Source organism: Mobula hypostoma, chromosome 11, assembly GCF_963921235.1.
Source record: "Mobula hypostoma chromosome 11, sMobHyp1.1, whole genome shotgun sequence".
Lineage (NCBI taxonomy): Eukaryota > Metazoa > Chordata > Chondrichthyes > Myliobatiformes > Myliobatidae > Mobula > Mobula hypostoma.
Window position 1 is genome coordinate 6,592,795 of NC_086107.1, and position 17,208 is coordinate 6,610,002.

Consider the following 17,208-nt stretch of genomic DNA (forward strand, 5'->3'; position numbering starts at 1 on the left):
AAATTATGCCAGCCCACCTTTCTTTATATAGCTAGACTGTCTCTACCTGGTTACAGAAAAACTGCAGAATGTTTGAGATGCCAGATGTCAAAGTTCAAAGTAAATTTATTATCGAAGTACCTATATACTCAGTGGCCACTTTGAGGTACAGGAGTGGAACCCAGTGTGGTCTTCTGTTGCTGTAGCCCATCCACTTCAAGGCTTGACATGTTGTGCATTCAGAGATGCTCTTCTGCTCACCACTGTTTGTAAAGCATAGTTATCTGAGTTACTGTTACCTTCCTGTCAGCTTGAACCAGTCTGACCATTCTCCTCTGACCTCTCTCACTAACAAGACATTTTCGCCCACAGAACTGCCACTCATTGGATTGCTTTGTTTTTCACACCACTCTCTGTAAAACTCTAGAGGCTGTTGTGAACGAAAATCCTGGGAGATCAGCAGTTTCACAGATACTCAAACCATCCTGTCTAGCACCAACAATCATTCCACAGTCAAAGTCACTTAGATCACGTCTTCCGCATTTCTGATGTTCAGTCTGAACAATAACTGAACCTTCTGACCATGGCTGCATGCTTTTATACATTGATTTCCTGCTACATGATCGGCTGACCAATGTATTTGCACAATGAGTAGGTGTACTCGTATAGATAATAAAATGGCCAATAAGTATACTAAGACTGACTCCACCTAGTTGCAGAATAACTGTGCAGAAAGTTTGGGATGTCAAAGTTCGAAGCAAATTTATTATTAGTGAGTATATGTTACCATATACTACCCTGAGATTCATTTTCGTGCAGGTATTCACAGTAGAACAGAACTACAATAGAATCAATGAAAAACTACAAAGATTGACAAGCAATCAATCTGAAAAAGACAACAAAATGTTCAAATACAAAAAAGTAAAAGCAAGAAATTAACACCAAGAACACGAGTTGAAAAGTCATAGAACACAGAAATAGACTCATTGGCCCATCTAGTCCATGCCAAACCATTAATCTCTCACCACCCTCTGAGTGGAGAAGCTCTCCCTCATGTCTCATACTCCCCTTAAACATTTCACCCTTCATCCTTAACCCACGAACTCTAGAACCCTGCTTGGATATATACCCCTCATAATTTGTACATCTCTATCAAATCTCCCCTTGAAAGTGAGTTCATAGGTGGTGTTCAGTGATCAGTTCAGTTTTGAGGTGAGTGAAATTATCCACACTAGTTCAATGCTACTCCTAATACTACTACGTTGACTCAATGCAGCATTGAGCAATGCAGCAATGCAGCAGGACCCATACCTGTCTTATTTTGCTATATTTCACTGTTTCTAACAATGGTAGTGCCATTACTGTGGTATAAAATGGAGGATCATGGAGGATGACGCTGGTTTTCAAGACCAAGTGGAGGAACTTGAGAGACTGTACATGCTGATGGAGACTGGCGCAAGTGACTTAGAGTCGTTGTTGAAATCAGATTGCATTCGCAGGATTGACAAAACTGTAACTCTCAAAAAGGATGAACTGGCAGGGACCTCCAAAACCAGCACACTGTCGGTCAACTACCAGCACATGATAGGGATTGCTAGGGCACTTGTTGTAGCCCATTGAATGGGGTCATAGGAGATGTATCTCAGTGCCATCTCAGCTTTCTTACTGATAATTGCGGTCGCTGGCCATCCGAAGTCGACTCGTCTCTATCTCCAGAAGATGCATGCATTGGAGGATGACAACCCTGAGGTTCATTAGAAATTTCAGTCTGGGTTCCATGTAATCAGACGCAGCAGCCAATACTGGACTGGCCTTGGCTCTGATCTTGTGATAGAACAGACACTAATGCGTTCACTAAAAAGCCAAGGGGGCCTAACACAAGGAAGTGGAATGTCAGAGCACCAGAGAGCAGTTTGGACGATGTCTTCCACTTTGTCATCCTCTTACAACCTTGCCATGCAAGAACTGACCGCGGATAGTTACACAACAGGTGAACAACATAAGGAGTTGTCCATCTCCAGAGCGAGTAGGGATGAGGCTGACCTTGAAAAAGTGGCAGCAAAACTGGACTGTTTCACGCCATTTTCAGATGGTAAATCATGGCGCAACATCATCACAGGGGTTTATGCAAATGAGTACGTCAATGTACATGACCTGTTCAGAATAGGAAATGACATAGTTAGGAAGATGGACAGACACTCTATTTTCTCGTATTCGCACAAAAGGAGTTCAAAGGTCAAGACACTAGGATCCAGCAGGGCAGTCAAAGTTGCTGAAGACCATACCACAGATCCAGCATTGTTATTCCAGAGGTTACTAGCTGTGTCACAGACAGGTGATTTCTGGCTAGATGAAGTGATGAACTATGAACTCTGTCCATATCCGATGTCTTTGTTTGAAGGAAAGAACATCTTGCACCAGCCGAATAAGCCACAACTGGCAGAAGCGATAAAGAACTACGTCACCTCCAAATCGGACAATGCGGTCACTCAGACAGTCCTAGTGACAGATCACTATGTTCTAGATGGGGGATCACTTCTGCACCGCTTAAAATGGACAGAGGGGTGCACCGTCAACTGCAGATGACCACGCCTCATTCACTGTCAAACACTATGCCAGAGCCACTGTAGTGTTTAATGGTTATGGGGTTGAGCCAAGCATAAAAGACTGTACTCATCAGTGTCGAAGTAGAAATTTGAATGCGAACAAGGTGAACATTACAGGGGCGACAAAATTTGTTGGAAAAAAGGAGGACTTCTTGTCGAATGAGGCAAACACACAGGTAATTATCCAGCTCATCATGGAACGTTTGCGACAGAGAGGCTGCAAAGTGATTCAAGCTGAAGGAGATGCCGACGTTGAGATCGCAAAAGCAGCCGTCACAATGTCTGCTTTCAAACCTACCACCCTCACTGGAGAAGACACAGATCTCCTCGTACTCTTGCTCTACCATGTAGTCGTAACAAACTGCACTGAACTCTATTTCCACTCGGACATGGTGAAATCAAATGCCTATAATATCAAGGTCCTTAAGCAGATACTCGGAGAAGCAGCTTGTAATGATCTATTGTTTCTCCATGCCTTTACCGGATGCGACTCAACATCCAGAGTATTTGAGATCGGAAAGAAGTCAGGGTTCCAAACAATCATCAAGAAAGAAAAGGGAATCAGAGACTGTTCGAAAGCGTCCTGTTCACCAAAGCAAAGTCAGGATGTTGTGGAAACCAATGGCTGTGGGGCAATGGTGGCGTTGTTCAATGGAAACCAGAACAACTCCCTGGCATCTATCAGATGCAATATGCTCTGCAAGAAAGTTGCGAGAGCTAAGACTTTTGTCATGCTTGAAAGACTGCCACCAACCACTTCAGCCTGTAAATTTCACTCCCTGCGGACTTACTACCAGGTTATGGAGTGGATGAGCTGTAGTGATGAAATGGAGCCGTCTGACTGGGGATGGAGGGTAGAAGGGGGAAACACTCACTCCAGTGATGACAGACAAAAGGCCTGCTCCAGAGGTACTTATTTAGATGATTCACTGCAACTGTTCAGGAGGGTGCAATATGCTAAAGTATACCTGCAGAAAGCATGGACTGGAATGCACCAGTGCATGTGGGCATTGCCAAGATGGCAACTGTGACAATATGACAAACGAGCCAGTGATAGAAGAGGATGATGAACAAGACTGCATCTGAGAAGCCATAACATAGCATATTATGTGTCATGACGTCAGAACAAATAAATGCAACTTTCATTCCAGGAACTATTGTTATTTGAAAACATTGGTGAAAAGAGCATTCATTAGAACATCAGGTTTAAAAAAACTTGCAATTTGATGGTTATCAGTCAGATTTTTGACGTTTCTCTGCTAGTGGCCATCTTGTTTTTGATGTCATTTTTGGAGACTTTCCCTTTGTCAAAATTGTCCAACTTTTGATATGTTGTTCTCCACATCGAACAGTACAATAAACGATCATAAAACTTTTTTTGCAATTTTTTTGGGGTTAGGTGGTATATTGACCCGATAATGTTGTAACTCAGTGATCCCCAACCACTGGGCCACAAAGCATGTGCTACTGGGCCGCGCAGAAACGATATGATTTGGCAATATGAAACGATATGAGTCAGCTGCACCTTTCCTCATTCCCTGTCACGCACTGTTGAACTTGAAATAACCTACCAAATCATACCAACTAACACATAAAACCTAAAATAACACTAACATGTAGTAAAAGCAGGAATGATATGATAAATACACAGCCTATATAAAGTAGAAATAATGTATGTACAGTGTAGCTTCACTTAACAGAATCGGGAAGATTAAGCCAAAACCGATTTGTAGGAAAAAAAAATCAGCACGTACATGCATGCGCACGTCATGTATGTGCACACAGGTGCCCGCGCAAGGCTTCATGGTCATGGTAGTCTTCCTTGGGGTAAACACAAGTGCTACCTTTGTCCCTTATTTGGGAGTGAGAAAGTTGGCAACCCTACTTGAACAACCCCGCCCCCCCCCCCCCGCCGGCCAGTCCGCAAGAATATTGTCAATATTAAACTGGTCCGCGGTGCAAAAAAGGTTGGGGACCCCTGTTGTAACTAACAGAACACATTGCAAACCTGCCAGCTAGATCCAAAAGCAAATGAAAATGCCATCTGTTTTTTTCAAAAATGATGGTGCACTAGTGGACCACTGTCTAATGAATTTGACAATTCTTCCTCCGAGCACCCATGTGCCTTCTCTAATGACATCAAATTAGACAGGCTCACACTGTTGCGAACGTAAAAGCAACAGTAAGGGAGAATTTAATCCCACCATCATAAATATAAAGATTAGCTTTATTTGTCACGTGTACATCAAAACATACAGTAAAAAGCACTGTTTGTGTCAATTCAAATAAGCAAGGATTGAGCCAGCAGCAGTCCTTAAGTATCACCACACTTCCACCACCATCATCTCAATAACCCTAACTATTCGTCACTTGCAACGTGGGAGGAAGCTGGAGCACCTCGAGAACCGAGAAGTCTGCACAGTCACAGGAAGAACATACAAACTCCTTACAGACATGGCAGGAATTTGACTTTGAGCTTACAGCCAATGCGGTAAAGAGTTGTGTTAATTGCTACTGCGTCACCCACTAAATTTAGCTGAAAAGGACAGCAAAGTAATGACAACCATAAATACAAGAGATTCTACAGATGCTGGAAACCCAAAGCAACACAGATAAAATGCTGGAGGAACTCAGCAGGTCAGGCAGCATCTGTGGAGAGGAATAAATAGTCAACATTTTGGGCCGAGGTTCTTTCATCAGGACAGAGAGGGAAATGGGTAGAAACAGAATAAGACAGGAGGAGGGGAAAGAGTACAAGTTGGCAGCTGATACCTTCAAAAATTCAAAGTTCAAAGTAAATTTATTTTCAAAATACATACGTATAAACCCCGAGATTTGTTTCCCTGCAAGCATACTCAGTGAATCCAAGAAACATAATAGAATCAATTAAGGACTGTGCCCAATCGGACAGACAGACAACCAATGTGCGGAAAGCAACAAACTGCGCAAATACAAAATAATAATCAATAAATATCGAGAACATGAGATGAAGAGTCCTTGAAAGCGCGCCCATAGGTTGTGGGAATAGTTCAGTGATGGAACTAATAAAGTTATTCCCTCTGGTTCCAGAGCCTGATGGTGAAAGGGTAATAACTGTTTCTGAACCTGGTGGTGTTGGTCCTGAGGTTCCTGTACCTTCTTCCTGATAGCAGTAATGAGAAGAGAGCAAGGCCTTAGTGGTGGGGGTCCTTGATGATGAAGAGACCAAGTGGGGGGGTGGGGGGGGGAGTAATAACAACTATGCTTTCACATACTTAATCACCTCAAAGTGATGCACGAGTGCAATTTGACAAAAACAATGAACCAAAAGGAAAAGATGTTTGAGCAGACATCCAAAAGCTTACCCTGTCTTTTTTTAACTCAACTTATATCATGCATGGGAGGTCTGCATTGTTCCTGGACAACCAGCCAACTTTGTGCAGAGAGGGGAGCATACCAGCAGGAAGTTAGAAGTATAATTTACTATCAGAGTACATACATATCACCATATACAACACTGAGATTCTTTATTGCAGGCATACTTAGCAAATCCATAGAATAGTCACTGTAAACAAGATCGACAAACTGTAAACAAACTGTCCAAATGCAGATAATAAATAACAATAAATAATGACCATGAAATAACAAGACAAATGAGTCCTTAAAAGAGCATAGTCATCACCTTTTGCTCAAGAGCCTGATGGTTGAGGGGTAGTAATTATTCTTGAAGCTGGTGGTGCAAGGCCTGAGGCTCTTGTACCTTCTACCTGATGGCAGCAGCGAGAAAAGAGCATGGCCTGGGTGCTGAGGATCTTTGATGATGGATGCTGCTTTTATATGGCAACATTTCATGTAGATGTGCTCAATGGTTGAGAGGGTTTTACTCGGGTGCTGGGCCGAATACACTACCTTTTGTAGGATTTTTCTGCTCAGGCATTGGTATTCCCATACCAGGTCATAATGCAGCCAGTCACCACACCTTCCACCACACATCCTTAGAAGCTTGCCATGGTTTTCGATGACGTGCCGAATCTCCACAGACACCTAAGGAAGTAGAGGTGCTGTTGTGCTTCCTTCGCAAATATATTCATACGATGGGTCCAGGTCAGGTCTTCTGTAATAGTAACATCCAGGAATTTAAGTTACTGACCCTCTCCAACGCTGAGCCTCACAGACCTCTGGTTTTCCTCTAACTAAGTCCACTATCAGTTCCATGGCCTTATTGACATTGAATGAGAGGCTACTGTTATTACACCACTCAGCCACATTTTCAGTCTCCCTCCTGTATGCTGATTCATCACCACCTTTAATACAGCCCACAACAGTTGGAAGGTTTCTCTTCTAATTCCAGCCCTCAACTGAGAGTATGTCACTTACAAACTTTAGACCAAGCAAGCCTTGGAAGATATTTTATAACACAATTTACATAAACTGACTCCTTCCTTTGGCTAGAATATCCAGTCATACAATTCCTGTTTTGGTCTGTAATTTGGACTTTTTCCCCTGCTTTAAAAAAAATAAGCAACAGAGAAATACTAGTTTCTCAGAAGTCTGGACAGCCCACTGATGTTTGAAGAACTAGCGATGGAAAATTGGTCTTCACATATGCAATGTGGCTAGAAGTTCACTTAGTTGAGGGATTTTTTTCTGAAATTATGTCATCCAAGACAAATAATCAACAGTGAAGCAAGATATGGAGAATGAAGTGGGCGGGAGATAGGAATGGAAGAGGCAGGACATATTAAGTTCATTTCTAACCCTGGTAAATAACAAGTTTTAACAAAAATGCAAGCATTGGAATGAGTTGGAATTTCTGGCACCCAACAACGGTGCAAATAGATATAAAGTCACTGGACATTGTAAGTCAAATGCTGGACAGAACGCACCAAAGATTTACTTTATACTTTATAGTCGCCAAACAATTGATACTAGAACATACAATCAACATAGCGATATTTGATTCTGTGCTTCCCGCTCCCTGGATAACAAATCGATAGTAAATATTAAAAATTTAAATTATAAATCATAAATAGAAAATAGAAAAATGGCAAGTAAGGTAGTGCAGAAAAACCGAGAGATGCCTTAGCCCTCCTCAGGTCTACCACCAGCTCCTTAGTCTTTTTCACATTAAGCTGCAGATAATTCTGCTCACACCATGTGACGAAGTTTCCTACCATAGCCCTGTACTCAGCCTCATCTCCCTTGCTGATGCATCCAACTATGGCAGAGTCATCCGAAAACTCCCAAATATGACAAGACTCTGTGCAGTAGTTGAAGTCCGAGGTGTAAATGGTGAAGAGAAAGGGAGACAAGACAGTCGCCTGTGGAGCCCCAGTGCTGCTGATCACTCTGTCGGACACACATTATTCTATAGAGTGTAGGAGAATGAGGGGAAATTTGATTGAGATATACAAAATTAGACAATAGGCAATAGGTGCAGGAGTAGGCCATTCGGCCCTTCGAGCCAGCACCGCCATTCACTGTGATCATGGGGTAAATGCAATCAGGCTTTTTCCACCACGGTTGGGTGAGGCTAAACTGAAGATCACAGGTTAAGGGTGAAAGGTGAAATATTTAAGGGGAAACTGAGGGAGGTTCTTCTTCACTTACAAAGTGGTGTGAGCGTGAATAAGCTGCCAGTGGAAGTGACGAATGTGGGTTTGACTCTAACAGTTAAGAGAAGTTTGTATAAGTACGTGTATGGGCTAATGTCCAGGTGCAAATCCATGGGACTAAGCTAAATAGCAGTTCAGCATTAACTAGATGGGCCAAGAGGCCTGTTATTGTGCTGTGATTCCATGACTCCAGCCAAGCACCATTTTGTATGTAGCTCAATGACTGAAGCTAGGCTGGAGTGGAGGCAACACAACTGAACCATTTCCCATGTCTTCCAGATAGATCCACTCCAACAGGTAATCAGCTACAGAGGACTGAGAAACTCTTTGGACCCAGTCTTATTGACCAGATTGCACTGAGCTTAGGATCTGTGAGCTTTGTCTGCATCAATAGCTTTCATGATCGGGGTAAATATGCTAGTGACTGTAGAGTACTTGCTCCAGGTGAGGGAGCCTGAGGTCATGTGCATCATACATCTCTACAGGGTTGCCGAGATGTCCGGTTAGTTCAGCTGTGACGCAAAACCCAACCAATGAAGACTGCTCACGCTTGCTCTTCTAGAACAGAGTGTACCCAAGACTGTTTTCTTAGAATTATCATCTCCTGGTCATGAGTCACTTAGGATGGCAATGTCATTGTTACAGAATCTGAGAAACTGCAAAGGTATTATGTCAGGAATCAGGTTTATTAGCACTGTTGGATTAGGGTGCAAAATTGTTACTTTTCTAGAATTTTTTCTGTAGTTTAGCATTTCTATGCTTGCTTGTATTATTATCACCTCTGCATATATGTGTAGTTGTTTAGGGAATTTTCCAGTAATTGTAGTACAGCTGCTTCTGTATTCTCTAGAAGCTTATTACTTTTCTCCTCCCGCAGCAGGAGTCACGCCGCCTGAAGCTTGCTATTTTATAGGTTAATTGTTATCATTGGAATGTTGTTATCTTTTTTGTCAGAGTTCGTTTTGGATTAAAACAATCATGACGACTTTGTTCTGTGTTCTTGACCTTGTTCATTCTCTGCCCATGCAACAAGTAAACACCTGTAAGCAATAAGGAAGTAGATACCCGGAGCCTCAAGGCCCACCCCACCAGGTTCAGGAACAGTTATTACACCTCAATCACTCGGCTCTTGAGCCAGACTGGATAACATCACTCAACCCAACACTGAACTGATCCCACTAACTATCAAATCACTTTTAAGCAATACGCATAAGATGAGCCCTTATTTATTAATATTTTGTTTCTTTGTATTCACTATGAATGCCTGCAAGAAAATTAATCTCAAGGTGACATATATGTACAGTACTTTGATAATAAATTTACATTGAACTTTGAACATCCTTGACTTCTAAACTTCTGGACCACACAGTCACCGGGATCCAACATCACTATTGCCTATGACATGAAATTTTCTGTTTAACTGCAGCAATACAGTGCAAAGACAAAAAATTGCTATAAATTACAAAATAAATAAATAGCGCAAAAAAAAAGGAGAACAATAAGGTAGTGGATCCACTCTATCACCTCCAATCAGGTTCCTAACCAAAGACAACAATGAGAATAATATCAAGAGAAATTAATGTTGAAGGTCTCAAGAATCAACTTTATTCACCACATACATGTCCTGTATTAGGAATTTGCTGCAGTGTATTCTGCAGGTTGTGATATGCAATGCAAAAAAAAATTTAAAAGTAAAAGAAACTAATCAAGTTAGAGGTTAAAATACAGATATGGAATAAACTATATATAAATAAATAAATACCAGCATGTATTTACAATATAACAGCATTATAAAAAGTAGTTTCAAGTATCTACAGTACAATCTAATGGTTGGGGGAGGGAGGGCAAACTAACATGGTTGATCAGATGGCAAAAGGAACTTTTAAGATGGCATTAAGACTTTAAAAAAAAATAGCCCTATGGTGTTTTCTAGAAGGAAGCACTTGAAAAAGGCAGGTTGCTTGGTGGTTGGTAACACTATTATTTTTCCTGGTTGTCCTGGACACATACAAGTCGTGCAGTGATGGTAGACTGCAGCTACTTTCCTTTCTCTACCGACCATCTGTAGTTTTCATACAGTGTGAGAGGATGCTGCACCAAACTAGGCAGTGGCCAGAAGATGGTTTTTGGTTTCTCTCAAGCAACCTGACAACTCCCTGGGATAGGAGTTGCAGCATCATTAGCGTCTGAGACCCACAATTACTATCTGTGAAGAGATTCATGGGGATTTCTATGAGAATGCCCCAGTAACTAGAACATAGAGTACAGAACAGTACAGCACAGGAACAGACCCTTCGGCCCACAATGTTGTGCTGAACCAATTAAATTAGTAATCAAATGGCCAACTAATCTAATCTCTTCCACCAAGTCCATATTCTTTAGTTTGCCTCACATTCATGTGCCTATCTAGACGCCTTTTAAAAGTCCTTAATGTTTCTGCCCCTACCACCACCCCAGGCAGCACATTTCAGGCACACACCACTCTGTAAAAAAAACTTGCCCCTCACATCTCCTTTGAAATTACCTTCTCTCACCTTAAATGCATGCCCTCAGTAATTAGACATTTCAATCCTGGGAAAAAGATGCTGTCTGTCAATGTCCCTCAATCTTATAAACCTCTTATCAGATCTCCGCTCAGACTCTACCACTCCAGAGAAAGCTCAAGTTTGTCCAATCTCTTAATATCGCAGATGCCCTCCAATGCAGGTAATATCCTGATAAACCTTGTTTGCACCCTTTCCTAAGCCCTGACATCCTTCTAATAATGAGGCAATCAGAACTGTATGCAACTGTAGGCCAAAGTGGCCTAACTAGAGATTAATAAAGCTGCAACACAACTTCCTGACATTTGAACTCAATGCCTCAATTAACCAGGGCAAGCATGCCATCTGCCTTCATAACCACCCTATCAACCTGTGCGGCCACTTTCAGTAAGCTGTATGAGAATGACCAACAGCTAAACGGTCACCAACGCAAGCAATTCTTTGACTAAAGGTTTAAGGGAAAGGAAGAGATAATTTTCCCTATTGCCATTATATTAGTTTCTCTTCCAAATAAATGCCAACGACCTGAGAGTTGCCAAGACAGTTGGTCACGTGTTGGATCTCAGAATCATGAGTCATTCCATTAATAATACCTGTGTTACATGGGAAACTAACCAAACAGCACCACTTCCTTCAACCTCCTCGGCCTGCACTTAATTGAATAAATATTTGAGAAACAATACTCACTCAGTGATTTAATCTGTACCGACCACCCTTTCAAACAGTGCATTCGAAATCAAAGCAATCTGTTGCATTAATGACATAACAGAACATAGGATAGTATAGCACAGCACAGACCTTTCATCCATGACATCTGACCTTTTAACCTTCTCCAAGAGTGGGATATATTTAAAGTAGAGGTTGATGGGTTGTTGATTAGTAAGGGTGTCAAAGGTTTTTGGCAGAATGCAGGAGAATGGGTGTGAGAGGGGTAACAAATCAGCCATGATGAAATGGCAGAGTAGATTTGATGGACCAAATGGCCTAATTCTGCTCATATGTCTTATCGCCTTATGGACTTATTTCAGAACCATTAAACAATGAAAATCTGACAGATGATATTTGAAATAAAGCAATGATGCGAATACTCAGTATTTTCATGGGATTTCCCTTTGCTCTATTGAGAAGTCCTTTTCTAAATGTGTGATCTGCATTTGCTCATTTCCCAGGAGTGAAAGGAATCAATGGAAAGTCCAGAGGCAACATCAATACTACATCAGCAGTTTCTTTAGGAACAAAACTGCAGCAGGCTCCAAAGCCCCTTCGAGTTGAATCCAACAGAGAGAAATTCTTTCCACCGGCTAGGGGATACAGATTTAAGGTTGCTGGCAAAAAATCAAGAGTGGTTTCACACAGATCTGAAATGTTTCTCTTCCTGCAACGCAGCCTGAGCTGCTTAGTTTTTTTTTTAGTATTTCTCATTTGCTGTTTTTACATTAAGTGGCCATTTTATTAGGTAAAGGAATGGCTTATAAAGAAACCTCCTGCTATATGTGGACTTTTGCTGCTGTAGCACATCCACTTCAAGGTTCGATGTGTTGTGTGTTCAGAGACGCTCTTCTGCATGCCACTGTTGTATCTCAAGGTTATCTGAGTTACTGTCACCTTCCTGGCAACTTGAACCAGCCTGCCCATTCTCCTCTGGCCTCTCTCATTAACAAGGCGTTTTCACCCACAGGACGACACTCTCTGGATGTTTTCTTGTTTCTAGCACTATTCTCTGGAAATTCTAGACTACCGTGCAATAAAATTCCAGATTAGCAGTTTCTAAAATACTAAAACCAACCCATCCAGTACCAGCAATTATTCCACAGTCAGGTCACTCAGATCACATTTCTTCTACATTCCGATGTTTGGTCTGAACAACTGAACTTCTTGACCATGTCTGCATTCAGTTGCTGGCAAATGATTAGCTGATTAGATATTTGCATTAACAAGCAGGAGTATACAGGTGTACTTAATAAAGTGGTCACTGAGTGCATATCACAATGCCTGTTTTTCTTCTCCTACTTGTAGAGGTAGGTCCCACCACCTTGCTAATTAGACATTACAAAGACCAAATTACTTAATGTTTTAGTGAATCATAAAGACGAGATCTGCAGATGCTGGAAATCCAAAGTAACACACACAAAATCCCGGAGGAACTCAGCATGTCAGGCAGAATCTATGGAGAGAAATAAACAGTTTATGTTTCAGGCCAAGGCCCTCCATCATGACTGGAAAGGAAGGGGAAACAAGTCAGAATAAGCTGTTGGGGAAGGGGAAGGAGTACAAGCTGACAGGTGAGGGGAAAGGTGGGATAAAGTGAAAAACTGGGAGGTGATAGGTGGAAAGGGTAAAGGGCTGAAGAAGGAATCTGATCGAAGATGACAGTGGACTATGGGACAAAGGAAAGAAGAAGGGGAAGCAGAGAGAGGTGAGGGAAAAAAGGGGTGTGAGGAAAGCCAAAATGGAGAACGGGAAGAACTGAGGCAACTACTACCACATTTCACTTGCTCCCTTAACCATCCACACATTTTTCCCTTACACTGTCCCACCTATCATCTGCCATCTTGCACTCCTCACCCTCTTATTGTTCTTCTCCCTTCCTCTGCAGTACTGATGAAGGGCCTCAGTCCAAAACGTCAACTGTTTACTCTTTTCCATAGAGGCTGCCTGGCCTGCTGAGTACCTCCAGCATTTTGTGTGTATTACTTTGATTTCCAGCATCTGCAGATTTTCTTTTGTTTGAGACTGTTTATTCACTTCCATAGATGTTGCCTGACCTGCTGAGTCCCATTAGCATTTTGTGTGCGCTAATGTTTTTGTGGCTCTTGTCATTAAGGTAGTTTGGTGGATCCTTTCACAATCATTCCCTTAGTTCTTCACATCCCCCCAATCATTTTCTTTCCTACTGAAAATTAACTGGTACTTCTCTCATTCCCAGTTCTGATGAAGGGTCATAGACTTGAAACGTTGGCAGCTTTTCTCTCCACGGATGCAGCCTGTCCTGCTGAGTTCTTGTAGCATTCTGTTTAACTCAGATCTCCAGCATCAACTGTCTGGAAAACAGCGGATTCTTCAGAAGCATTTTAAAAGGTATTCAGATAAATCCCTAAATGTTTACACAGGACATTCATCAGAATGCTGCCTGGACTACAGAGCATGTTTTATGAGCTAAGGCTTTTCGCTTTGACGTGAAGAAGGATGAGAGGTGACTATACAGAGCTGCACAAGGTGATAAGAAGCATAGATCAGGTGGGTAGCAAGAGAGCTTCCTTTTCAGCCAGGTCAGAAATGGCTAATACGAAGGGGCATAAATTCAAGGTGATTGGAGGTAAGTATAGTAGCAATGTCAGAGGTAGGTTTATAGTAGACGTGTGGAACACTCTGCTAGGGGTGGTTATAGAGGCAGATACACAGATATTTAAGAGGCTCTTAGGCACATGGATGAAAGAAAAATGGAGGGCTACGTAGTAGGGAAGGGTTAGATCAATGGGTTACAAAGTTAGCAGAACATTGTGGACCAAAGGGCCTGTACTGTGCTACACTGTTCTGTAGAAAGAATAGACTAGGAGAACTAATCATTCATCCAGGAATACTGCACAGGTACAATATTGCATCAGTGAACATGAATGCACAAAAAAAGTTGTTTTATCCACTTGGAACCTGCCAGTAACAAATGACTGCAAACTGTCTGTTGTATATGAACATAACTCTACTCGACTGAATCACACATCATCAGATTTGCCCAGTTTAATGCCAAATGCTTTGATCACTGGCCAAAAAAGAAAAACAAATATCTATAGCCAGGATTCACCATTGAAAGAGAAGACTAACTCTCTTAAAAATAATTGTTTTAAAACCCCTAGGGTACATTATAGTGCATTTTACACTGAGATACAACATCCCATACAAGGGTCAACACACTCACCTGGGCCCTCCATTACTACTCTCTGCAGAAGAGTGTCATCCATCTGAGTTGTTGCAGGAAATGGACTTTAGCAAAGAATACAGAAAGCCACTTTACCAAATGCAGACAGCACTGAGGAATTTGATGATGTTGCAACGTCCCTTGATTTTGACTGGAAACTTCCAAAAACCCAACCAAGGACTGATTTCAGAAGTTTCAGGACAATTTTGAACCTGCCAATTTTTAGAGTGGAATTTTTTTCTTGTGGAAAACCACAATTTAAAGCAAATTAAATTCTAGCATTTAGGGGGTACAGATGCAATGCATCATTTATGTAACATTAAGCTTCAATGGAAGATTGGCAGGTAACACCGAGAAAAATATTCACTCCATTCCTGTTGGACTGCAAATGTAAAATGGCTGATTTTTCAGGAGTACAAGGTTTGCATTTATAATCAAATAAAAACTCATATGCATTAAATTTTGTGCAGTTGTATGAATATTACAATAACATATGATAATATGTTTAACATTATAATGGTACGAAGAGTGTAGAAGACTGGCAAAAAATACAGCGAGATATGGATCAGTTGCTGATATGGGAAATGGCAGATGAAGTTTAACCCAGCCATATCAGAAGAGTTGCACTATAGTAGGTCAAATGTTAACAGACAGTCCATTCTTAAAAAGTGAAAGATCCCCTTAACAGTATTGAGGAGCAGACGGATCTTGCGGCCCAACTTCGTAACTTTCTGAAAGTGGCTACACAGTTTGATAGGGTGGTTAAGAAAGCATATGGCATGCTTGTCTTTAGTAGTTGAGACACTGAGTCAGGAAGTTATGTTGCAGCTTTATAACACTCTAGTTCAGCTGCATCTGGAGTATTACATACAGTTCTAGTTACCTAAGTACAGGAAGGATGTTGAGGCTTTGGAGGGGGTGCAGTAGAGGTTTACCAGGATGCTGCCTGGATTAGAGGGCATGAGTCATAATGAGAAGTTGGACAAACTTGGGTTGTTTTCTCTGGAGCAACCAAGATTGAGGGGAGATCTGTTAGAAAGTTATAAAATTATGAGAGGAGTAGACAGAATAGACACACAACATCTTTTTTTCCTGGGTTGAAATACCCAATACCAAAAGGGGCACTTCAGGTGAAAGGGGGTAATTTCAAAGGAGGTGTGAGGGGCAATAATTGTTTTTTATATAAACACAAAGAGTGGTAGATGCCTAGAATGCGTTGCCTGGGATGGTAGTAGAGGCAGATACATTAGAGACTTTCAACAGACATTTAGATAGGCACATTAATGTGAGGAAAATAGAAGGATATGGACATTGTGTAGGCAGAAAAGATTAGTTTAGTTGGCCACTTGATTACTAATTTAATTAGTTTGGCACATCATGGGCTATTGCTGAGCTGTACTATTCTATGTTCTAAAACCTCTACCAGGTGGTACGTGGACACTAAGATTATGTGGGACATATATAGAACAGATTGCTGATACAGTTTTTTTTCCCCCAGAGTTAAATGTCTAACTCTACTGGGTGTGCATTTAAGGTAAGAGGGAGTAAATTCAAACGAAAGGCAAGTTTCATTTTGCACAGAGAGTAGTGGGTTCCTGGAATGCACTGCCAGTGGTGGGAGTGGAGGCTAAATCAACCGAGGTCTTTAAGAGGCTCTTGCATAGGCAGGGAGTACAGAGACGTGAAGGCAGTTTAGTTGTGCTTTTAATTAGTATTTAAGGAGTTGAGCACAACTCTGTGGGCCAAAGAGCCTGGAGCTGTGCTTTACTGTTTTATGTCCTAAATATTTAAATTAGCGTTATTCAAATAACAGAACACACCTGGTTAAAATGTAGCACGTATTAAGTTATAAGACAAGAAACTCAGAGACCTGGACAATTGATCTGGAGGCATGAATATAAAAATACCATACAAGACAGAGAAGGCAAATTCAATTACTTAAATAGTCCAAGATCAGTACCATCAATGTTGTAAATGTTCCATTTTGTTCACTGATCCTCTCTGGGAAGAGAAAATTTGCCCTCCTTACATCAGATTCCAGCCCAAATGCAATGTGTTTGAATCAGCTATCCTCTGAGATGTCCCGGTCTATCACTCACTTGTAGCAAATCATGAACATCACATAGAGAACAGCACTTAAAGAACACAAGCTTCTGAATGGCTGTTAGGAAATGGCAATAAATGCTTACTAGAATAATACTGCACATATCACAAAGCTGAACACTTAAAATGTTAACAACAGGAATTCTGCAGATGCTGGAAATTCAAGCAACACACATCAAAGTTGCTGGTGAACGCAGCAGGCCAGGCAGCATCTCTAGGAAGAGGTACAGTCGACGTTTCGGGCCGAGACCCTTCGTCAGGACTAACTGAAGGAAAAGTGAGTAAGAGATTTGAAAGTTGGAGGGGGAGGGGGAGATCCAATATGATAGGAGAAGACAGGAGGGGGAGGGATGGAGCCAAGAGCTGGACAGGTGATTGGCAAAAGGGATACGAGAGATCATAGGACAGGAGGTCCGGGAAGAAAGACGGCAGCGGGGGGGGAACCAGAGGACGGGCAAGGGGTATTTTCA

General features: G+C 41.6%; 1 protein-coding gene across 8 annotated transcripts in view; it reads right to left on the reverse strand.

The window, feature by feature from the left end:
* The window catches only part of LOC134353567 (homeodomain-interacting protein kinase 3-like), a 251,827-nt gene that overhangs the window by 168,377 nt on the left and 66,242 nt on the right, over nt 1–17,208 (reverse strand). The window contains exon 2 of one of the 8 annotated variants that reach the window (XM_063061617.1): nt 6,474–6,678. The exons of the other annotated variants lie outside the window; for them this stretch is intronic. Within the exon in view, the coding sequence (XP_062917687.1) occupies nt 6,474–6,513 (40 nt within the window). The 5' untranslated portion in view covers nt 6,514–6,678. The remainder of the gene's footprint in view (nt 1–6,473; nt 6,679–17,208) is intronic. 8 annotated transcript variants of the gene reach the window in all.